General features: G+C 38.3%; 1 protein-coding gene across 1 annotated transcript in view; it reads right to left on the bottom strand.

The window, feature by feature from the left end:
• The window catches only part of cactin (cactin, spliceosome C complex subunit), a 64,992-nt gene that overhangs the window by 7,397 nt on the left and 32,361 nt on the right, over positions 1-25,234 (bottom strand). The window contains exons 6-11 of the mRNA XM_083140544.1: positions 19,802-19,919; positions 8,048-8,224; positions 6,016-6,265; positions 4,808-4,997; positions 3,360-3,514; positions 367-511 (exon numbers count right to left, since the gene is read on the bottom strand). Of these exons, the coding sequence (XP_082996670.1) occupies positions 367-511; positions 3,360-3,514; positions 4,808-4,997; positions 6,016-6,265; positions 8,048-8,224; positions 19,802-19,919 (1,035 nt within the window). The remainder of the gene's footprint in view (positions 1-366; positions 512-3,359; positions 3,515-4,807; positions 4,998-6,015; positions 6,266-8,047; positions 8,225-19,801; positions 19,920-25,234) is intronic.

The following is a 25,234-nucleotide window of genomic DNA, read 5'->3' as shown; positions in this document are numbered from 1 at the left end:
GACTGCGTGACTCATGTATCTGGAGACTGTGCAAAACAGGAATGAGTGTTCGCTGAAGATAAGCGAGCTTGGTATTGCAAGGCCTTCCAGTTACCCGTGAGCTTTCGATGCTTGATGGGTCAAAACTCAGGTCTACAGTTTTACTTGCCCACCCGCCTAGTAAGCGATTCTGGCCGATGTGCAGCTCTCTGGATACTATTACTACATTAGTCCAACAGCCACGTTAACAATTCACAAGACAGACAGTGTGAAAACAAAATGGCACTTCAGGGCAGAAAGGTCAACAATGGAGAAATGGACCGAAGAAGAAAAAGTAGCAAGAAATTCTTCTACTACAGAGTATAAAAATCAATGAGTAAGACTTACCAAAAAGTATTCTGGAGTAGTGGTTTTATCAATAAGGTCTGGATAAAATATATTAAATTTGTAACCCTGCACAATCTTCGGGGGTGGATTATCCATGTCATAATGGGTTTGGTTGTATTTATTCCATTCAAAGCCTGTATGCACCCTGTGAAGATACAACACAAAGGTGACATTTTCATGAATAATTAAATGTAATTTCTATCTCTATTTGAAACCTTTTTGTATATAATGCAATTTTCACAATTATTATTAGTAATTAATACATCGACATTCAAAACTAGGCTTTTATAATTTTATGTAAGCAACGGAAACAACAACGTGGCAAAATTTACCTCAGTGTACAGACATGTGTACAATGTCTCGAGCCCACTTTATTCAAAGAGAGGCTAACCCTGACCAAGTTTGCACTTTAAAATGTTACAATAAATAAAAAAATGTGCATCCTATCTGGTATCCTGTGATTATAAGGCAACTGTGTTAACCAATATGCTATTGCAGAAGTTTGATAGCAGTTACGACATTATTTTCCATTTTATGTACTACTTACTATCAAAATCGCATATATCGTATCTTATTATTACAAGCAGTAACATTTCACAACTATCTCATGACCTCAGACTTAATTTTGTTGAAAGATGTTACCAGTACACTGAATCTGTTAATTTAATGGGATTTTTTTTAAATCCACTTTATGCAGAGATAGGCTAATCGAGACTGGACCTACAATTTAAAGTGGGATCCGATCCACTATGTACATCCACTGGGTATCAAACTTGGGATCCCTTGATTACAAGACAACTGAATCACTTATTCTACCGTAACATGGCCAGTGGTAATAATAAAAGAGGTTAAACTTAATGCCATGTGTCATTAGTATCATAAATGGTAAAAGACTATCATCTAGATATATACCTTTTCATTTGTTGCAGGGAAAGAAATGAGCACTTAATGGAGATAGTTTAAAAGTTTAAAAATTTATTTTTTTTCTTTACTTTTAACCTATTTTTCACCCTTGTGTAGAGTTCACTACTTTCCCTTCCATGAACACATGTAGGTTCGAAAATTTAGAACAATTGATTGATTGATTGATTGATTTAGTTTATTTTACTTAGCGTTTTGTGCCTCTTGGCTAATTTGCGAAGATGGGGATGAGTGATGAAATGATGAAATTGATGAATGGACATTCACAAATTACCAAGCCCGACCGGGATTCGAACCCGGGAAACTTGGCATCGCAGTGCGATGTGCTAACCACTCGGCCACAGGGTCGGGCGAAAATTTACAACGAATTAGAAGGTACATGTCTAGACGATAGCCATTATCATTTTAAAAAGAATGTGTTGTTATATTTTACATAATGTACAAAATAAAAAATTATGTTGAAAAAATATTTATAACTAAAAATAACATGTAACAGTTGGGCTGAAAAGTTCGTAGGCTGACTCATAGATGGCGTTACTAGAATTAAATCCATGTGATTTTTACTTAGTACTAACCTTCAAAAGATACGTGTATAAATTTCACAGCTGCCGGATAATTAGTTCGTGAGATATAGCATTGTGAGTGAAGCAGCTTTCGTTATTGTGAAAAAATGGATAAAAAAGAATTTCGTGTGTTAATAAAGCATTGCTTTTTGGCGAAAAAAAATACTGTTGAAGCCAAGGCTTGGCTTGATAAACATTATTCGGACTCTGCACCAGGGAAATCAACCATTGAGAAGTGGTTTGCTAAATTTAAACGAGGAGAAATGGGCATCGAAGACGATGCACGCAGTGGATGCCCCAAAGAGGCTGTTACCGACGAAAACATCAAAAAAGTCCACAAAATAATTTTAAATGATCGTAAAGTGAAGTTGATCGAGATAGCTGAGACTTTAAAAATATCAAAGGAACGTGTTGGACATATTGTGCATGAATATTTGAACATGCGAAAGCTGTGTGCAAAATGGGTGCCGCGTGTGCTCACAATCGATCAAAAGCAACAACGTTTTGATGATTCGGATATTCAACCGTAATAAACACTAATTTTTCCGTCGATATATTACAATGGATGAAACATGGCTCCATAACTACACTCCAGAGTCCAATCGACAGTCAGCCGAGTGGACTGCACGTGATGAACCGAATCCAAAGCATGGAAAGACGCAACAGTCGGCTGGCAAGGTTATGGCATCAGTATTCTGGGATGCGCATGGTATTATATTCATCGATTACCTCAAAAAGGGCCAGACCATCAACAGCGATTATTACATAGCGTTGTTGGAATGTTTAAAGGATGAAATCACAAAAAAACGGCCCCATTTGAAGAAGAAAAAAGTGCTGTTTCATCAAGACAATGCACAGTGTCACAAATCAATGAAAACGATGGCAAAATTATATGAATTAGACTACGAATTGCTTCCCCATCCACCATATTCTCCAGATCTGGCCCCCAGTGACTTTTTCCTGTTTGCAGACCTTAAAAGAATGCTCGCTGGAAAGAAATTTAGCACTGATGAAGAGGTAATCGCCGAAACTGAGGCCTATTTTGAGGCTAAAGAGAAATCGTACTATAAAAATGGCATCGAAAAATTGTATGACCGCTATAATCGTTGTATCGCCCTCGAAGGCAACTATATTGAATAATAAAATCGAATTTTGTCAAAAAAAATATTTTTTACTATGTTAGCCTACGAACTTTTCAGCCCAACTGTTAATTTACTATTTCATGAACATGATAGTAAGTATTTGAAATGCAATTGTACATTATGTGCAATGCGGATTATCAATTTGACTGAATTTAAATGTAAAACTGAAATAAAATTTTACATGAAAACTGAAAACTAATCTCAAATACATAAATCTCTCAAGAGAGGAACCTGGTTTGCATTCTTTCATGATCCTACAATCTTGAATATAGTTGTTTGGTATCATGTTCGAGACTGAAAACTGGGAGTATCAAAAGTAGTTAAAAAACAGAAATTCTTCACTCTGCTCAGATGATGATGGACTTACCTGTTAAAATAGCGAGGTTTTCGTGGCCGGTATTTATCTGACCAAAGATAAACCTGGTTATCAAGTGTTGCCTCGACAGAGAATTCAGCTTCGTCTGCTGTCATTCCTTTCCTTGCCTGTTGCTGTAGAGCTTGCTCCTCTGCTGTCATCACATTCTGAAAAGAGATGGGGAGCAAAAAGTGTTAATAACTAAATGCTAAGCTATAGTAGATATGAGAAGCCACGGTGGTTTAATCCATAGGCCATCTGACTGACACACGGGAGACTGGGGTTCGGTTTATGGTGTGGGTGATCTAAAGTCAGAATTTTTCTGGCCTTGCTCCTGCATAAAGCAGCTCCGGGGTCACCCAGCTTCAAATGAATGGGTACCTGGGGGCAACCATGAGGGTAAAGGTGTCTGGAGCATAGTGCTGATCACTTCATCTCTAAAATGGCCAATTGATTGATTGATTTGGTGTTTTAAGTCCACTTTATGCACAGTAAGGCTAATCGGGACTGGACCTACAGTTTAAAGAAGGATCCAAATTACTATTGATCTCCACCAGGTATCGAACCTGGGACCCCTTGATTACAAGGTGACAATGCCACCACTGCACCATCAGGGAGGTCTCCAAAAGCCACGGTGGTTTAATCCATAGGCCATCTGACTGACACACGGGAGACTGGGGTTCGGTTTATGGTGTGGGTGATCTAAAGTCTGAATTTTTCTGGCCTTGCTCCTGCATAAAGCAGCTCCGGGGTCACCCAGCTTCAAATGAATGGGTACCTGGGGGCAACCATGAGGGTAAAGGTGTCTGGAGCATAGTGCTGATCACTTCATCTCTAAAATGGCCAATTGATTGATTGATTTGGTGTTTTAAGTCCACTTTATGCACAGTAAGGCTAATCGGGACTGGACCTACAGTTTAAAGAAGGATCCAAATTACTATTGATCTCCACCAGGTATCGAACCTGGGACCCCTTGATTACAAGGTGATGATGCCACCACTGCACCATCAGGGAGGTCTCCAAAATGGCCGAGATCAAGAATGTGTGGGGGCCTACCCTCACATCCCCTAAATGTGCCTTCATGGCTATATGCACAGGGAACTTTATCCTTTTTTTAAAGTAGTTATGGTTTAGGAGGGGGGGGACGATGACATATTACAATAATATCAAAATTTCAAAAATACCAAGGGGTTGAGTTTGAGTTTTTGTTTTAAGTTCACTTTATGCAGTCCCATCCTACAGTGGAACGAACCTTCATTCTACATTTTTCAGGGGACAAAGTTGAAAAAAGTTTAAAATGCAGGCAAATTTAAAATCGAGGACAATTTTATAACGTTTTGCATTGTGAGGACCATCGAGACTGAATGTATAATGTTGAAAAAAGTAAAATAGGGGAAAGTAAAATTAGGGCTCCACTGTAAATTCACCTAAGCATCAAGAAAAGACAATGGCAAACAAACCTCCACTCTATGTCCTGTTCCTTGCACTAGCTGCCTTGCAAATGCTAACCGCTGAAGATCATCTTCCTCTGTCGTAATGAATGTTCCTGGTTCCAGCTGTGTGTTTCCGAGATACTGAGGGCTGTAGTCTCCTGATTCATACTCGGCAAAGCTCTCCAAAAGCATGTCGTTGGCAACCTGATCCTGACATCTGAAAGTTTCAAGAGAAATGTTGAAATATCAACTGGAATCAAAAGTGTCTGGACTAAAAATCACTGGATCAAATTTACTGGCTGGGGTCCAAATACCCTATCCCATATTTAAAATAAGCTCACATATAATTCTAATATTGTTCTTTGGACAGTAGAGCACTTGCAAACACTCTGTAACTCTATATGCATCAATACTTGATCGATTGATTGATTGATCTGGTATATTTTCCTTTGCATTTCTGCCACTTTTGGCTAATCATGAAGATGAGGATGAAATTGATGAATGGGCAATCACAAAGAATACCCACACCCAGGCTGGGATTCGAACCTGGAACCTCTGGCACACCGTGTTCACCATTCTGCCACTTGCTTCAGGTGATATCATCTTAGTCTTATATTATACCAATAGTGTCTCCTTGCTGCAATGACTCTTTAGGGGGAAGATTTCAGCATTGAATATGACTATTTGAAGTTCACTTCATGCACATATATGCTAATCAAGACTAAAATTTAAAGTTGTATACCATCTTTCAAAATATGACTCCTACTACAAAAGAAAGTTTTTAGTTTTATTTTCTATCAAAATCTATTTTCCATTGCACTGTAAATTGGTGTTATTGTTTGGAATTTGTAAATTGAAATGACAATTTTTTCACAAATCAGTGTTGAGTTGAGTTGGAGTTTTAATTCCACTTAATTGGGAATCAAACCTTGGACCCCTTGATTACAAGATGACGATGCTACCACTGCGCCATTGGGGAGTAACAATTGTAGCAATCACTTATTTTTATGATATTTCTATTTTTCACATTGAATGAAGTTTTAAAGACTTAAGACAGGCCATAAATTACATTATGATATTACACTTAAATTAAGTAAGTTTAGCAACTCTCAATATAGAAAACATTGTAATTTGTATATTTCATCATTGTGAAATATGAAGTTCAAATTAAACTTTCTGTATCTTTTCAGCTACTTGTGAAAACTAGAAGGGAATATGACAACCGGCAAACTCACCCATCCTCATCCCTGTCATCATCAACAGTATCTCCTCCTTCATCTGTGCCACCTGCTCGACTGTGTCCAGGTGATGAACTGCCATCGGAGGAGGTGTCATCTTCTGATGCCGAGCCAGCTCCCTCTGCAGTGTTTCCTTCTTGCTCAGCTTCACCCGTGATGCACACACCTTGCTGTGCTTTCAGCAATTCCAGCTTCTTTCTCAGATTCTCCTGGTGCCTATCACGCAAGCGAACACGGGCCATGTGAGCTATAAAATACAAAATATACATAAAGGTTCTTATTGAACCAAACCGACAAATACATTTTATTTATGATTTGATACCACAATGCTTAAACAATGAGCATCAATTCTTGCTGCACACTGTTGATAATTATCTCATTCACATCAACATTTTTTAAATATGTCCATAACTATCCTGCTAACAGGCAAAAACTTTATCACTAAGATCATTTTTGAAGGAAACATGAAATACAAGAACTGCACACTGTAATATTCAACTGAGATGACTTGAACAGATTGACATTTACCCTCATGCCATACCATCCTCCTTCTCTATTATTAGCGATGGAACAGGTTTATCAGCATTGTTCAATATAGACATATTGATGTACCAGTTTATCAGTAAAATTACCGATAACTTTATCATATTTTACACAGTTCTCATTCAAAGGCAAATGCCATTGCAGTCACTTCATTAAATACATTAAGGCTCTGCTGGACCTTTGGCGGACACCAGCCAAACCCATTTTGGAAAATTTCTATCCTTTCAAAAAACTAATACGTATGACATTCCAAATTCAGAAAAATTTCATTCTGCAAGAGTCACATCATTTTCGTGTGGCTTGCTTTCACTGTTGTCTGAATATCTGTGATGGAACACAGGCTTATTTAGCCACGAAACGTTTGCAAATACCTAGATAACAGCAAAAACAAACCACATCAAGATTCATGTGAATGCTCTCAAAGAAATTCTTAATAGACGTATTTACTCAGATTTTGGAATTTCATAGAGGTTTTTTGGAAGAAGAGGAAGTTTTTAAAATGGCTTGGCAGACATGTTGAAAGTCCAGCATGGCATCAACTAAGGAAATGAAGGAACCGTTCATTTTCTTCAAGAAACATTTGCAAATTTTTATTGGATTAGTGGATATGTACGTATTTACATATAAATCCTTTCCCTGTTTATCAGTATCAGCAAAAAAATCATGTCAGTTCATCCCTAATTAATATTACTTTGATACCAATGACAAAACTAATTCAAGAATAAAATGACAATTCTGTGCATATAATTAAGAACAAATGTTTTCTGGCAGATAAACACTGTATTCCAGTACATAAAATGAAATTTGAAACACATCACATATTTTCACACTTCTGAAAAATAGAAGTTTACAGATGGGCACAATATCAATTATTCTGTAATGTAAAATAAACATATGCCTAAGTCTCTATCTTCTTGTGAAAAGCAAGTTGCAGAAGTTTCAATTATTAGTACTTATTACTTGTAAATATTACCATCAGGTAAGAGCATATTCTAGTCTATCTGGTGTGCTTCACTGTGACTCATTGACCAATTACACATTTTTTTCTGAGATTTGTATTTTCTTTTAATTCCCAGTTTTTCCAGGTGTGTGAAAACCCTGAATAAACTCTTCAGCAGGGCTGAACTGACATGAAATATGTAGTAATTTGCCAACATAGCAAAAATAATAAAAACATAGTAAAATAATCGGTAATTTTACCGATAAACTGATACACCGATATGCCCATATCGGCCGATACCAAGAGAGTACCAATTAAACTGATCCATCCCTACATGGATATTCTTACTTTGTGTAATAGGTGCCAAGTTTCCAAATGAAATTTGAGAATTCTAATCACCATAGTGACACCAAAATAAATGCCATCTTCAAATGCCAAATCTATACCTCAATTCAGTCTGTTTTTGTACCAAAATCAGGATTTGTTATTTACCACAAACGTGTACCTCTAATCACCACAAATACCTTATGTACAACAAAACGTTACCTTTCAGTTGAGACAGCAAGGATTCCCAGTAACCAATGTCCACTCCCTCTGGCTTCCCACTGATCTTGTTCTCAATCTGCAACTGCAGTGCCTCAAGTTGTGCAGCAGTCTTCCCCTTAAACACAGCTGTGACATCCTGGGCTACAGACTGGTGGATGCCTTCTCTTCGCCCCACAGCTGCAAATCACGAGACATCACAATCAATTGTAGTGTGAAAAAAAATGAAGGAACAATGTTGCCTTAATTCCTTAACATGTCATTTATATAATAAAGTTGAACCCCAAAATAACGTTCCCAAATTTTACATTTTTCTGTTTGATATATTTACGTTCCTTATTCCAATGAAGTAAAATCTTGCATTTTTTTTGTTTTAGATTACACTTTCCAGCATTTAAGTTTTTTACTGTTTTCAGTACCCTCAAAAACATAACTGAGGTTGCACTGTAATTTTAACAATAAAATAACTAAGTCTAAATGTATACAAAATTTAACTGAAGAAATTCCAGACTGATGGCATTAGAAATTCAAAAATATGAAACTTAAGAGGAATTAAAAATGTATGTTGACAAACTTGTATTAACAAGAGCTTTACATTTTCTCATGCCACTGATGATGGTATTAGTGCCAAGAAATAATTATATATACAGAAATAAGTGATTAAGAATTATTCATTTGGTTTAATTTGTTGTTTTAGTCCACTTTATGCACAGATAGGCTAATTGGGACTGGACCTACAGTTCAAAGTGGGATGCAAACTACCGTGCCATGTGCCTCCACCGGACAATGAACCAGAGATTCCTTGATTACAAGGAGATTATGTTACCACTACACCATCGCACAGTGGGCCAGAATTCTGAAAATGGGGACAAAAATCGAAATTCCTACTTTAACCTTTTGCATCCCGAGCATCTCGATCGCTATTTTTGGCTGGATTTGCGATTTTCTTCTTTTACATTATTGTTAACACACATATTAAACAATTATGACTCTGCATGTCTTGGTGTCGAACAAAAAAGGCGAGGAAATGGTGGCTTTTTTTGTGGGGCTTCCTCACAAAGGAAAAATAATTCCGACGAACAAAAGCCAGATTTGTTAGCAATTCTTTCTTCCACCACTGGACAGGTGAAAAGTTTGCTTTTAGGTACCCGAGGTCACAAGGAATTTTCCCCGTGTCGCCACAAAGAGGAGGAGGGGGAGGGGGAAGAGGGGTTGAGGAAAACTGCGCTATTACAAAGAAAAAAGTTCGAAAGCAAGACGAAAACAGGTCTTTGTTGCCAAGCACATGTTTTTCAAGTTGCTGCAATGTGACCTGCATTGTCTAAAAATAGAAAGGTGCAGCAGGTGCAAAAAAGGGGAAGATTTGCCATGCTTTCGTCACCCCTTTCCTGGCTATCGTTCTAGCAACATCCCGTAGCTCAGCGGTGGTGGTTTCGTGCATGCATGAGTTGGCTTTTTTTGTGTGAAGTTTGTTATACGACCTCATTAATTAGTTTGTGAATATGTGTGTTTGTGGGAACGAGCTGTTCAAGTGCCATTAGTGCTAATAGTGCTTGCAGTGTTTCCAAAGGCTTATAGTCGACCATGGCTTCTCCAAGTGATCTCCGTTCGGATGAAATTAGAGATGAACTTAAGGCAATGGACATGGACTCAGAGTTGGAAGACGAACAACTTGACATTCCCTCTGACATATCAGAATCTGATTCTGATTATATGTCACAAAGATGTGACACAAGTTCCCCCTCCCCTCCTGCATCTCCTGTCCACTGGCACCCCCCACCCCAAACTTGAAGGACCGCTCCCAACCTGCAACCTTTCCTACGACCGACTGGACTGAAGGCTCGACATATTGACAACAATTCCTCTCCCCTGGACATTTTTATGCTGACTTTTCAGAGGAAATCTTCCTTCATCTGGTGACCGAGACCAACAGGTATTACCTACCACCAGCATATCGCAAAGCACCTAACAACAAAGCCCGAACATGACGTGACCCTTGACGAAATGAAGACTTTCATTGGGTTGACGTTACTGATGGGACATGACCGCAGAGCAGAATGGCGAGACTACTGGTCTAGGACACCCCACCACCACACACCGTTTTATGGACAGTTGATGTTACGTAACAGATTCCTTCACTTGCTCAGATTCCTACACTTTGAGGACAATACGAAGAACCCCTCCCCCCAAGATTCCAATTTTGAAAGGCTGTGGAAGATGAGGTTTGTCTTTGACAAGATCAATAAGCTGAGCTCTAAATGCTACTACTATCCTACAGAGTATTAGCAGTCGATGAAGCTATGGTTTTGTACAAAGGCAGTCATTTTCAAACAGTTTATTCCAAAAAAACAAGAAGTTTGGGATCACGCGCTACAAACTCTCTGATTCTTTGGGATATATGTATGACATGACCGTGTATCTGGGCAAGGACAAAGACAGGGCAGGACTGCAGGAATGACCTCGACTCATGGTCTTGTTGTAGTGATGATGGGGAAGGTGCAAGGAGTTGGCCATAAATTATTTATGGACAACTACTTCTCTTCTCCTGAGCTATTTGAGGATCTTGCAGCAAAAGGTGTGTATTGCTGCGGGACCGTCAATCTCCGATGAAAAGGCCTCCCCCCCCCCAACTTTTCAAAGACTGACTTGAAGCTGAAGACAGGTGACCTACGCATTCAGGTGAAGAATGACTTGACCCTGATATGCTGGAAAGACAAGAGAGAGGTGTACGTGTTGACGAATATGCATCAGTCACCAGCTGAGGGAAATTTCCGCGATGGCAATGGCAACGTGCTCAAGCCGGCTATTGTATGCAAATACAATACACACATGGGCTACGTTGACAAGGCCGACCGAATGACTAACTCCTACAGTATCCAACGAAGGACGATGAAGTGGACTGTCTTCCACTTACTCGACCAGTCCGTTCTAAACGCCTTCTTGCTCTTCAAGACTTTCCATTCGAACGTCAAGCTCTTGGGGTTCCGCCGGCCTGCAGCTCCCCTACCAGCGGCACAGCCCGAACCATATGGGGCCAGAACACCATCTTCTACACAAGCTAAACGGTGTGAGGTTCGTGGCTTCTGCCATTTCCCCAAAATGGTAAGAGAACAGCGACAATGTACACTGTGTGGGCCACGAACCAAACACCGCAGCAGGTGCCGCTGCATCGCGTGTGATGTGCCGTTGTGTCTGGAGCCGTGTTTCATGAAGGACCATCAGTGAGAGTCATGGCTCCAGACCAAGCATAGGGGCTGCAGCAGCAGAGGTAAGTACAAAATACATCATATTTGTACTTCTTTTAAATGACTTTTTGACCAAATGTGTACTTACGTATATTCTGAAAGAGTCAGTGGCGCGCAGACATGTCGTTTTGGGGGTACAAGTCATGTTCTATTTGATAATAGTGCAATCATTTTCGTGTTCCTAAAACTCTAGCGATTATTTCCATGTGTACTGTTACAATGTCTTGTACTTTTTGTTGGGGGGGGGGGGCAAAAACCCCATTTTTCAAAAAAATTCTTGAATTTTCAGGTTCATTCCCCTCCCTCCATATATATGCCGAATGTGCATACATTTTATATAGTCCGAATCTATGGTTCATTCTGAGTAAAACGATATATCATTTGTCTGTCTATGGCAATTAGCATCTGATCTACAGTTGTTTGAAGGTAACTATGCATTTTGTTGAAATTCGAGACTTCAGTCAGTGGCACGCACAAGTCGAGTTCTATTGATCATATGATAATAGTGCAATTATTTTCTTGTTCCTAACACTCCAGCGATTATTTCCATGTGTATTGTTACAATGTCTTGTACTTTTTGTCGGGGGGGGCATTTTTTTCTTAAAAATTTTTGGAATTTTCAGTTTCCTCCGTCCATATATACGCCGAATGTGCATAAATTTTATTTATATAGTCCGAATCTATGGTTTATTCCGAGTAAAACAATATATCATTTGTCTGTCTACGGCAATTAATGTCCGATCTACAGTCACTTTTATAAAACTCTGCATTTTGCTGAAAATCAGTTTGGGCAGCAAAGGGGTTACATCCGAAAGAGGCTCGGGTGGCTTTAAACCATGAGTTCTTTGTAGAACAATTTTAGGGCTGCCTCAAAATGCAAATAGTTCCATCCAGATGTTATCGTAAATGAGGATTTAAGGTGGGCAAAACTCATACATTTGCCACATGCCACTTCACACACATCTCTCAAGCAGTTTCACCCATTGAGACTGGTGTTGGATTATCAGAACATTATCTGTGTGGGCTTCTCTTGCACATATTCTACACATCGTCAAGGTATGAACTTTCTGTGGGTAGAGTATCAAATGATTTACTGTACTGTGGGGATTGTTATACGAGCAGGTTCATACACTGCCATTTTCCGCTGTTACAATGATGTGTTTCTTTCCATAGACTTTCAAAATTTGTGGGATGAGGTGGGATGAAGATATTTATGCTGAATGATTCAATGGGTCTTATAAATGCATCCAACAGAAAACTGGCTGCCAACATGTGCAAATGCACAGTTACGAAATGCAAAATGAATGTCAGTTGCATACGGCTTCACTGTGACAAATAAGCCTGCATTGAAATAGAATTGCATTAGAACGTAGTATTTCACGTAAACTGAGCAGAATCGGAATACAATGGATACCAGATAAATCATCTCAGTCCTACATACCTCTTATATGGTATTGGAGGAGTAGATCTGACAGATTTTTAACACATTAGTTTGCAACAAAGTGAGTGTGTGTTACATTTGTGGCACTTGGCTGACAGAAATGAACAACTTTGACTATGTCACTCAAAGAGTGACAAATATTCAGTTCTGACTGTCAATCCTACGTGCATGGTTTGATTCTTGAGTTCTTCCTTCACATGTCGTATCGACTCGAATTCAAGAGATGAAGGCTCGTGGAGAAAACAAAGCAAAAACGAAAGCCCAAAAAATGAATGTCCAGGAGAAATTCAAATGCTTCATGAGCATTGTCGTTGACAAGCCTAAACAACATGTTAGTGGCACCTACAATGATGGCAAGACAACACACCAGTTCTTTCAGTATCCTAAAGAAGTCAGTTGAAATCACAGTCATGAGCGAGGTGTTTATCAAATGACGCAGCAATTTTGTAAACACAATTGTCAAGTCACCATACTAACGTCCACAGTTTCCATGAATATGCGTTGGAAACTGTGGAACATCTTGTAACAGAATATTTCTGGTATTATATGAACGATGGTGCACATGATCTTGGTGCACTGTCCAGATACCATATCAGCAGTTCTCTGAGAAAGCACAAGAGGCAAGAATCAAGCAAATTAAGAAACAGTGAATTTCCCGAGAGCTTCCGATTTTCTACCAACTAAAATATTATGCTCATCTGCTTATCTCATCTGATCCACTAATATCAAGCCTTTGGCCTTTGCCTGCTAAGAAATCATGCACGCTCTCAGAAGACATCACTCGCTTGCTCAACATCACGAAGTGTCAGATGAACCCAAATAATCTGCCTGACCAATGGAAATCTTTATCCACTGCTACCAGTGAAGGTCAAAGTTAATCACAGTCAGTATATGAACACAGTGCGCTTCAAAATTTATCTCGTAGCATAACGTAGGTGAAATTCAATGTGCATGAAGCACTGTGCCCTGATGGAATATAGGGGTGTGTGTTTGCTCCACACATTCACAATCTCGGACATTTGTGGAGGTAATGTGTATAGTACCATGCTACCCCCCCCCCACCCCATTTCTGGATTGCTTCCAGATACCCATTTATTACATGTTGTTATGAGCCGGTAAGCCACTGGTGAGGTGTCCTCTGAATCAGTGATGTCACACAAAACTCCAACACATGACATCAGACCATCCAAAATTCAACAAACCTCAAAATATTCTTCCTTTCGATTGGTTTCGCGTGACCCGTCCATAGCGCTGGATACGCAGGCTGGAGGGTAACAGACTGGCAAATTGAATGTTTAGTGAATTACCAAAGAAAACTTAAATGCAGCTCCATGAATGATATCAAACACAGGCCAATTAACCTTTTGGGTCCAAAGCGTCTCGGTCGAGATGCTGTGTCAAGGTCGTAGTTTTTACGTTATAACTTTTCTATTTTTGGCTAGAATTTCGATTTTTTTTTATATTGTTCCTAACACATGTATTTAACAGAAATGTTTCTTGCACTCTTTTTTCTTTATGAAAATGGAGGGGAAAAGGCAGGAAAAGGTACTTCTCTTTTGCGTCTGTTTTCAAGGAAAAATTTTTGCCGACGAAGGAAGACCTCATTTTTTTTTTTAAAAAAAAAAGTATTTTTCAGGGGATTTTCCCCCTTTCCCCCTCCATATGTACGTCGAATGTGCATAAATTATATATCGTCTAAATCTGTGATTCATTCTGCGTATAACGGTATATCTTTCATATCTCTAGGGCATTTAGTTTCTGAGCTATAGTCATTTCAATGTAACTCTGCATTTCGCTCAATTCCGAAGCTTGAGACAGTGGCATACAAGCCTTTCGTTTCAGGGCACAACTCGCGTTACATTGGTCATATGACAATGATGCAAATATTTTTCTGTTTCTTACATGACAGCGATAATTTCTATGTGCATTTTGAACTTTTCATATCCTTTTCTTCCGGGGGGGGGGGGGGGGAGAAAACCCATTTTCTTAAAAAAGTATTTTCAGGGGATTTCCCCCCTTTCCCCTCACATGTATGCCAAATGTGCATAAATTATATATCGTCTGAATCTGTGATTCATTCTGCGTACAACAGTATATTCTTCATATCTCCAGGGCAAATCGTCTCTGAGCTAAAGTCATTTCAAGGTACCGCTGCAATTTGAAGCTTGAATCAGTGGCGTGCCAACCATTCCTTTTGGGGGTACAACTCACGTTACATTGGTCATAAGATAATAATGCAAATATTTTTGTGTTCCTTACATGTCAGCGATCATTTCCATGTGTATGTCAACACTGTCATGTACTTTTTTCTTGGGGGGGGAAGGGGGAACCCATTTTTTCCCCGAAGTTTTGGAATTTTGAGTTAACCCCCTCCCCCTGTCACATATATGCCGAATTTGCATAAATTTCATATAGTCTGAATCTCTGGTTCATTCTGCATACAACAGTATATCACTCATCTCTCTAGGGCTATTAGCCTCCGATCTACACTCATTTAATTGAAACTGCATTTTGCTCAAAATCAGCTCGGGACCAAGGGGGTTACATGTGAAAATGGCCTTGGGCCTCAAAAGGTTAACTCATTACTCAAAATCAATCCAAGAAGTATACAAATATCCTCTGCCTGACTGATTTGGTTGTGAAAACAAAATTTTTATTCACTTTTGATGCAATTACAACTAAGAATAGTATATACTGTATTATATAAATCTATCCCAACGTCTTTATGCTCATCACATTCACACCTTATTTCATATCAGATATGCAATCTGGCATACACTCCTTCACAAATTCTAATATAGTCTATCAACCTCTTAATGCACACAAGAATCCCCCCCCCCCCTTCCTGAAAGCAGTGGTGACTCGTGGTTTTTTTAGGTGTAGGAAGTTATGGTAAAAAGACCGAGGGAAGACTTTAAAAATGCGTTCAATTAAACAGGCACACGTATCACTTGTACTATCCATTGCATTTAGCTGCAACACTGTACCCACTTTTGAGTGGACCAAGTTGATTGGTTCGACCACAGATAAACTTAATACATATACTATGTTTATCTGTGGTTCGACGTTCGTGGAGTCCTCCCAAGCCTGTCGTCGTGTGTTTTGCCAATCCCGTGATGAGAATATTGCTTCTTCAACTCTTAAATTATGCCAAATGCAACTACAGTTGGAATCATGAACCTTACGAGACTCTGTAAACAAACCGTCTCACTTCGTGTAACATATCACTCCGCGTCAGCTGTTCATGAATGCCATGTACATGTTCCATTACTTTATTATTTTGCACTCTCATTATGTGAATAACGACAGAATTTCAAATATTTCATGTTTTTTATGTATTATATTCTGTTATTAGAAATACTGACAGCATAAGTAGTATCTTCATTCACCAATTCAGATTTTTGTCCCCATTTTGTCAGAATTCTGGCCCACTGTGCATCGGGGAGGCCCAAGAATTGTTCATGTTGTCAAGTTGTATGAGAGATGCAACACACATCTTTTTTGTTGGTACAGATGTTACATAAAACAGATAAAAGTTGCTGCAGGTATTATACAAATGTAACAATCATTGAATGAAAATTTGATTGCCACATTTATAGGATAAATACTATAAATGATAGGGTGCAAGCAAACATTGCTTAACACCCACAAAAGTCTACATCAACATCCAGCTCGACAGGGTGGTCATGTATTTCCCTGGTATGTAGTTAGGCAAGGTGAGTGCCTTTCATTCACAATTGCTCTTTCTATTCAAGAATAAACCTCACTGTGGAGTGAATTTCGATTTACCTTTATCCTGGTTTGGTCTCATTTCTTACAAAGGGATATGGAGTAAGCAGAGCTAAGAGACTGTGATGATCCCACAGCAGATGCCGTTCCCTCAGGAAGTAGAGAAATGGTGATGGTGACTGCATCAGGTTCACAACTAGTGAAAGTGACTCAATTTGATTAGAAAAGTTACGGGAGGAAAAGCCACCTTTGTGCACAGAGTTCCACACTTTAGATTTCATTCTTCTGGCAAATAGGGATTCAAAATTACAAGTTAAGAACAAGTTATGGACTTGTGGATATGGTAGATTCACTAGAGGAGGAAATCAATAGCACTCTGGATGAGATAAAGTGGCTAGTAAACTTATCAACCCCTATATAACCACCCGCAGGCAAGCAAGATTGGCACTGATTAGACTCGAGTATGGAAACAAAAGCAGAGGCACCCATAGCAATAACTCAGACAGTGTAAACCAAACTAGTGATAACAGCTCTGTCCTCAACACCCAAATCCCACCATGGCCAATTAGACATTGAAAAGACCTATATTTTCTGGGAAGTAAAAAGAAGATGTTCATAACTTTTTTTCTCGTATTCAAAAGCACTGAGTAGAATGGTTGGAACACATAGAGGAAGAAAACAGTCGTTGCACTGTACACTACACCTTCCCCCCCAAAAGGCTGAATACAAAATCAGACGCTGAAACCAAAGGAGAAAATAAAAAAATAATTATTGCTACCAAGGCAGCGTTAATTGGAAAATTGATTCCGAAAATCTAGTTGAAAGTGATGGAAAAAAAAAAAAGCTTTTTGGCAGCGCCTATTTTTGGTTGGTCTTTTTTCGGCTTTTCTCACAAAAGTGTCTCAAATCAATGAAAATACGGTAGTTGGTAATATATTTCCTATTCCATGGTTTTCGTTTTATTTCCTTACTGTAAAATACACTCATTTCTAAATATAAAATACAATTTACAATATGAAATTCATAGCTATACATAAATAGTGTTTTCAATAAAGCTGGCTTTTTTGAATGGGCAGTTCTTTCCGAGTGTTATCTTCATATTTCAGTAGTCTTATTAAATATATGTAGTATAAACATATTCACATAACTAGAGAATTTTTGTGTGTGTTTTTAATAAAACCTAATAGTATGATATGATTTCCAATGTTTGAATTTGTTATACGAACACGTACATGAAGCAAGAAAGAAAATACTGCTCTACCTCTTGAAAATCTAGTATCAAATCTCATTACAGTAAACTTTGTGTTCAGTAAAATATATTTGTATTCTGCCATTCCAGTACATCATGTAAAATTTGGTTAAATGGCCACTAAACCTGGTCACGGAGCAAGTAGTGATGTATTTTGGCTTCTTGTTGCAGTGGTTCACAACCTTTGTGAGACCACAGCCCAGTCAATTTATTTCTTACAAGTTGATGCCCTGATCCCAGCAATTTCACTCATAAATACATTTCTGATCTTTAAAGTTTATATGAAAATAAATATGCCCCCCTATTAATATATCAACTATGGCATAATCATAGTTCACCATGACCTCACGAGCGAATTTCACTCGAACAGGCAAAACGATCAGTATACGCTCAAAACCCAGTAATTTACGTGTAACCGTAATTTTTCTGTAAAATTGGCCCTTCAAATATAGATCGTGAAGTGAAAGATGCAGTGAAATTGAAACTGAAGTGAACATAATCATCATTTTCATGTTAAAATGTGATTTAGTCCATCTTTACAACATATAGCAATATATGAAAATGAATAGATTATTATGGGCTGAAACTACCAGGATGGATTTTTGTGCATATATTTGTACGATTATTGTCCCATTAAAAAGATATTTGATATTCTATATATTCGAGCGAATTACGCTCGAGCGTGGGATATACGATCGAGTATATTCGAGCAAAAGTGGTCCAATGCAGTACTGTAATGTGCAGTTATAATAATTACAAAAATTACTATCATTAATAAAAAATAATAACCAATTATTGCATGAGTGTCTCTCATATATTTTATGATTCACTAAAACTAAAAAATCCATAATTTTTTATTAATGCTTTTTTGTTTGTAGAAGTGCAGTTGTTTATTATAATAATTACCATCATTACCAACCAATTGTACACTGTCAATGGCATGAGTGTCTCGAATTAAATGCATTCAAATATGGCACTTGATAAACCCACCAAGTGCATTTCACCTCCTCATTACATTACATTTATGTTTTTATGAATGAAAGTAATACAGAAATATTGGTAACATCATAAGGAACAATGTTATTTATTTTCAAACAGTGGAAAATATTAAAAATAGAGGTGGTGGGCCTGCAAAACTCCCATCCCCTACCCTCGGTAAGCTAGAGTTAGAATTGTATCTCAATCTGAACCACTATGCAATATGTGTCGACTGGGATTGGCCAATATCTGTCTCTTGGCTGCTACATCATGTAATTTTTTTAGCTAGTTGTGAAATATGTCAATACAAACCTGTAAACTCATAACAGTATCTTCAAGTGAAATAGGTTAGCTGTAATTGGTAAAAAAGCCAAAAAAGCTATTTTTTTTTTTTTTGCAACTCTACAAACATCGCAGAAAATAAGCTTACATACAATATAACCAATGAACAAACAAACTTCACCCCATTTGCTTTGCAAGCCTTACATTGAAGGAGGTTGAGAATAAATTACATGTTCTACTCGGAAATCTTGGCATGCATCTATGTTCTACGTAGTTTTCACTATTATCTCTGCACCAATAACCGAGATTTAACATTTTTTTAACAATAGTAAGACAAAGTATCAAAATGATGAGGTGGGGAGGTGGGAGCCAAAATATCCAGCAAATTTCAAATATTTCAGTTCACGTCAAAGGGTCAATGGCCTAAAAAAGCTCTTAAGAGCAGACAGAACACAAAGGCACAGATACTATGGGTATAATAATGCATCAGCTAGAAAGCCTGACCTTTAATATAAGAGACTTGCAATATAAAAATCTGTATTACTCTAAAATCTTGAATCATTTCAAAGGAAACGATACTCCAGACCCCATCTTAGAGCATCATATAAATTCCAAATTATCAATGGGAAACTCTTTCACAATGACAGACTCGAAAACACTAAGATCAACCCTTTGTGTATCCCACAGATACTTAGGCAGGAGCAGTACCAAAATTCATGGTTACACAATATCCAATTCTATCGCCTAATTTTAGGCCAGAATAATAATTAAATTGTTAAAATTTAAGCATAATCATTAAAGACAGTCAAATATATAATAAAAAAAGTACTAACCTGCTTCATACTCGCTAATCTTCTCCAATTTCCTCAGTTTATGCAATTCGTCTTCCACTATTACAGTTATATCATTCCAATAGTCCAAGTTTTTTCCCCTTTCTAGCTCCTTGTAAACCTACAACAAACAAATATGTACCACACTCTATTAAGCACTGAAACACTAGGAAAACCACCAACTTGTGAAATCCCATTATACTTAGAACAATCTTATTTATTTACTTAGCTTATGTTATATGCAGTGACAAATTTACCGGTAAACCAATAAACATTACAGGAAAACCTCGTTAATACGAAGTTCAAGGGACCAAAAAATGTCAACTTCGAATTAAACGACTTCGAGTTATCCAAACTTTTCAAGATGGTGCCGTTTTTCAGGTGTAAATAAAGTAGAGTATAAATTACAGCCACAACAGATGTTTTATACTTGGTGGTAGCTCAGAAAATAAGCTTTATATGTACTATATAATAATATTGTACGATTTAAAGAAAGTGTAAAAAATGTTACACAAAATGAGAACACGGGGAGCTTACGCGGTCACAAAGATTCCAAGGAGACGGTTAACACCATTTATCCTGCCTAGTTATACAACTGGTTATGTACGGGATGCATGTTGTGGCAAAAAGTCTTTAAAAAAACGGTATTTTCTTTTAATTGTGCAAAGTCGTCGTTCTTCCACGAAATTCTTACAATTTTAGTTCATAAGAAACCCGTTTGCACGGAGACCTATGGAAGGAAAACAATCTCATTTATTGCAAGAAGTGAAACTCGGAAGAATCTTGACAGTAGTCACACTGGCGCAAGCAAGAGACGGGAGATAATCGGACAGAATGAATATTGGATTTTATGTGGATTCACTAGAACATTGTCTCCGTTACAGGATTAACTGGTAAGAGAAGATTCTCTTGGGAGAGAACACAACCTTTCCCTGGCACAAAACAAAACAAAAAAAATCGGGGCTGTAAATTTCGTTCTGGTTCGGCTGTCTAAAACACATCCTAAAAAAAATCACGAATTCATTGCTTCAGTTAACTTCATATTCGCCCCCCCCCCCCCTCCCCCTTTGCAGGGATCAGTTCAAACTCTTCCTCAACTTGCATTGTAATCCACTCTGAAAAAGTAAACCCACAACTTGCCATCTGTTTGCACCGAATGTGTATCCTAGGACACATTAAACAGTGCTGCACTCGATAATCACTCTGGTTTGAATCCCACTTAGCTCATCAGCATAAAATGAACTCAAAATAAGCTTTACGAAACTTGCGTATTTTCAGATTAATCGACAATTTATTGTAGGATTCAGGAGTATTCTGGAGGTCAACACTTGCTCCGCCAAAACGTTTCCTCTCGTATTCCTACATTGAGCATTGAGGTTTTTCTTTTAAACATCAGCACGCTAATGGTTCTAGAGATCGAAGTTTGTTATCGTCAAATCAAAACAGCTTTGCGAAATTCAAAACAATGAAGCTTATTCCTTCGCGCTGGATGAGTCATTGCAGTTATCGGCAAGCAACAGCTTTCCAGAAGCTGACTAAACACTGGCACCAGCTGCAGCGTAAACACAATGAGACCGGCTGGAAGTTAGAGCGGCAAGTGGCAGAAGGGAAATCATCCGCATTTTAAAGATAACGCAATTGTCGAAGACCGAACTTTTATCAGCAGTGTGAAAAAGAAAAATGATCCTCACATTACATTTTACCATGCAACAGACAATAATACGGGCAATATTTCCTATCCAGACAGCTGCATTCAAACAAGAAAGAGGGACCTGAATTCTGCAATTATCACATTACCATGCACACCAGTGGCGGATAATGATGTGTTGTAGGAGAAGGGAGGAGGTCACTTTTCTTTTACTTATCCTGCGGTTTTTGTTTGTTTTGAAGAAGTGGTTGCTTTATTTTAGATGCCAAAAGAAAGAGCCCGTGTGCGCACACGAGCAAGAAAATCACGGCCGAACCAATTAGCAACCCCCCCCCCCTTTTTGCTGATAGAAAAAGGGAGAAGTCACTCAGCCAACAGAACACTGTTTTTGCAAATTTTATGACTGGCACAGTTGGGAAACGTATGAAGCGGGAAACGTGAGTTGCAACATACGTAAGATCGACATCAACTTTTGCGGGAAACCTAGATGACAACGCATTAAGCAGGTTGACGATCTTTAGTTTGCCTATGTGGTGTTGATTAACTGTAACAGTTTCCCTTTTTTTATGAAGTTCTACAGGGCACAAAGAACACGTTTTTAATGAAAGTGGTTACCGGAAGTTGTCGGCTACCAGGCCAAAAGTTGCTTGCTCAAGGGAAATTGCTGAATCTTGAGCTCAGAGCTAGACAGATGGGTGAGACTTCCAGGCACCATGCATCTTGTATTTTGGAACGTTCCTGCGATCTTATCTCGCATTTCTCATCTACCACTGGTGAATATTCCCAAGGTGGTGCATTCAGCAGGGAAAGAGCTTGACCTGCCATGCACATTGACAAAGAATGGCAATGTCCAGCGGGCATTTCGGGCTTCTTCCCTCGAGTTGTCAGCAGCTCTTAGAACAAGGAAACATCCAAGCTCTCTCCACATTCGATCTTCTCTTGTCGACTTATGCAGGTGTCTACTTCGAATTAAGCGAAACCAGTTTTGCGGAAGGGTCTTGTAAACAACTTCGTATTTCGATTTATCCGTACTGAAATACATTATAAATCCTATCTTATCGGCTGGGGAATGGGAAGAACTTCGGATTAAAGGGTACTTCGTATTAACCAATATCGTATTAACGAGGTTTTCCTGTATTCCTATTCCAAAGAACCTGAAATGTTCATTCACCATCTTCATGTATGAAACCAGGTAAGTGCAATGGTCTTTGTCTTAGAAAAATAAACTTTTCAACTATATCTGTATGAGAAGTAAGGTAACATGGATGGTAGTGTAGAACTTTGATGCACATTAGTACATGGCACAGTCAAAAATAAACCAAACTATTGTGGTAAAATTTATTACACATCAAATGCATTATCTTGCAAAACACTTTACGGTTAGGATATTGAGCAACAACATACTTCTACCAGCATCTGTACCACTTATCAAAACAATCCTGCAGGTCACTTTTTGTGAGCTCCAAAAGAGTGTACACAGTGGCGACAATTGGGTTCCAAAACTGGTGGAGCAAGGTACTGAAACTTTGGAAGGGGGGGGGGGGGTGTTTACTTGCCCCGTAGTAAAAATAAAATTTAACCTAGTGCAGGAACAAAAGTTCCTAATCACTACCACTGAAAAACTAAATATGCTGACCAAGGCAGTAATTTATTTTATTAAAAAACATAAACTAACGTAACGTTTCAACCTTCTAGCAAGGTCTTCTTCAGACTCTGTATCAAGTACAAAAGTAACCAGATACAACAAGAAGGGTAATATATATACACAAACATTACTCCCTCCAGACTATTTAGAAAGTTGTTTGGAACTTTCTAGCAGATGACTTTCACTTTCAAACTTTACTTTCACCTAAAAGGCTAAACACTTCCATATAGAATGTGGTTGGACTTTTTAATCTCACGCTCTTTTCCCTTCATTTTTCTTCTTTCTAAGAAGCATCTTAGGAATAGCGAGGAATGCTAACAAGAAAAAGGAAAACAGAGAAGAGGAAGAAGAAGGGATTATCTACGAAGTAAAATGTAAAGAATGTCAGAGTGTGTACATAGGAGAAACGAAAAAAAAGGCTGAAAGACAGGTTGAAACAACATAGGGATGATGTACGACTTAAGAGAGAGAGAAATGCAATATTTAAACACACGAGAGAAACAGGACATGACATAGAGTGGGATGAGGCTAAGCAGATAGGAAGGGAGAAGAGAATGCTAGTGAGAAAATGGAAGGAAGCCAAGGAAATAGAGAAGAAAGGCGAAGAAGACACAATGAACTGGAATGGGGGACTGAAGTTAAACAAAGAATGGAAGAAGATGTTGGATAGAGTGGAAAGGACAAGAGAAAAAGAGGAGAGGAGAAGGAAGAAAAATGAAGGGAAAAGAGCATGAGATTAAAAAGTCCAACCACATTCTATATGGAAGTGTTTAGCCTTTTAGGTGAAAGTAAAGTTTGAAAGTGAAAGTCATCTGCTAGAAAGTTCCAAACAACTTTCTAAATAGTCTGGAGGGAGTAATGTTTGTGTATATATATTACCCTTCTTGTTGTATCTGGTTACTTTTGTACTTGATACAGAGTCTGAAGAAGACCTTGCTAGAAGGTTGAAACGTTACGTTAGTTTATGTTTTTTAATAAAATAAATTACTGCCTTGGTCAGCATATTTAGTTTTTCATAATCATGGAAACAAGGCTTAATGGAGTTATAACTACCACTGAGTGCACATGAAGGATGTCTTGACCTCTTCTGCCAAGGTGAACCTGCACCCCTTGATCACGTTTTTCAGCTTGGGAAACAGGTAGTAATCAGTCAGAGTGAGGTACGGTGAGTACGAAGGCTGTGCAATGACATATGTTGACCTTGGTGAGGTATTCAGACCCCAAGAGCAACTGGTGAAGAATCCAGTTGTTTCCCCGCCACAGATAAGACCTCTTTCATCATGACAACAAAGAATGGCAACATACAACTAGTTTTATCCAGTTTAACACAGAATTTAATGTTCACCTGCTGCTCCTCCTGCACCATCATCCAAATCCGACAGTACAATCTAACACTAGCAGTCATTCACATAATGCCACCATATGTCTCACCTCTGCTAGCTACACTCACCACTGAGTAATGTGCTCTTCATCTCTGTCCTTATCTCTGAGCAGCCACATCATAGGGTTGCCAACAGCAAGGCAGCAGCAAGCAAAGTTTGGTTTACTTTTCACTCATTTCTAACATTCAAAACATTCTTAAGTGTACAGACAGAATGTATTAGATCCAAATACAGTAAAACCTCGTTAATCCAGACTAATGGGGGGGATAAGTTGACTGGTTTAATGAAAGTCCGGATTAACAGAAATAACCTAAAAGAACAGTAGAAAGTGCATTAAAACTCCGTTTATAGCAACAAAACACATTTATTATGGTGTATTTAAAGGGCATGGGCCTATATACACTATACAGTACATACAAAGTCTGCAGGAAACAGAATTTCATCAGTGGTTGACTGCCTTTTCTTTGAGAAGTTCTCTTGTTGACTTCTAGCCACATTTAAAACCTTGCATTCTGCTTTTTTTTTTTTTGGCCTATCTGGATTAAGCGAAGCCAAGCTTATCGGGGTTCGGATTAACGAGGGTTTACAGTAATACAAATATATAATATGTAATTCTTACCTGGATGACTCATATAATAGATAAGTGAGCATCTGATATAAAATAATTGCCTAGTATTTGAGTAAAATTTCATCTGAATCTGGCTTGCACATATATTGCAATCAGCACAACAATAATAATGTCATGTTACATCCAGTTACCA

This window comes from Lepisma saccharinum, chromosome 1 (assembly GCF_977018435.1).
Source record: "Lepisma saccharinum chromosome 1, izLepSacc3.1, whole genome shotgun sequence".
Classification (NCBI taxonomy): Eukaryota; Metazoa; Arthropoda; class Insecta; order Zygentoma; family Lepismatidae; genus Lepisma; species Lepisma saccharinum.
This window is presented reverse-complemented; position numbering and strand designations above follow the sequence as displayed.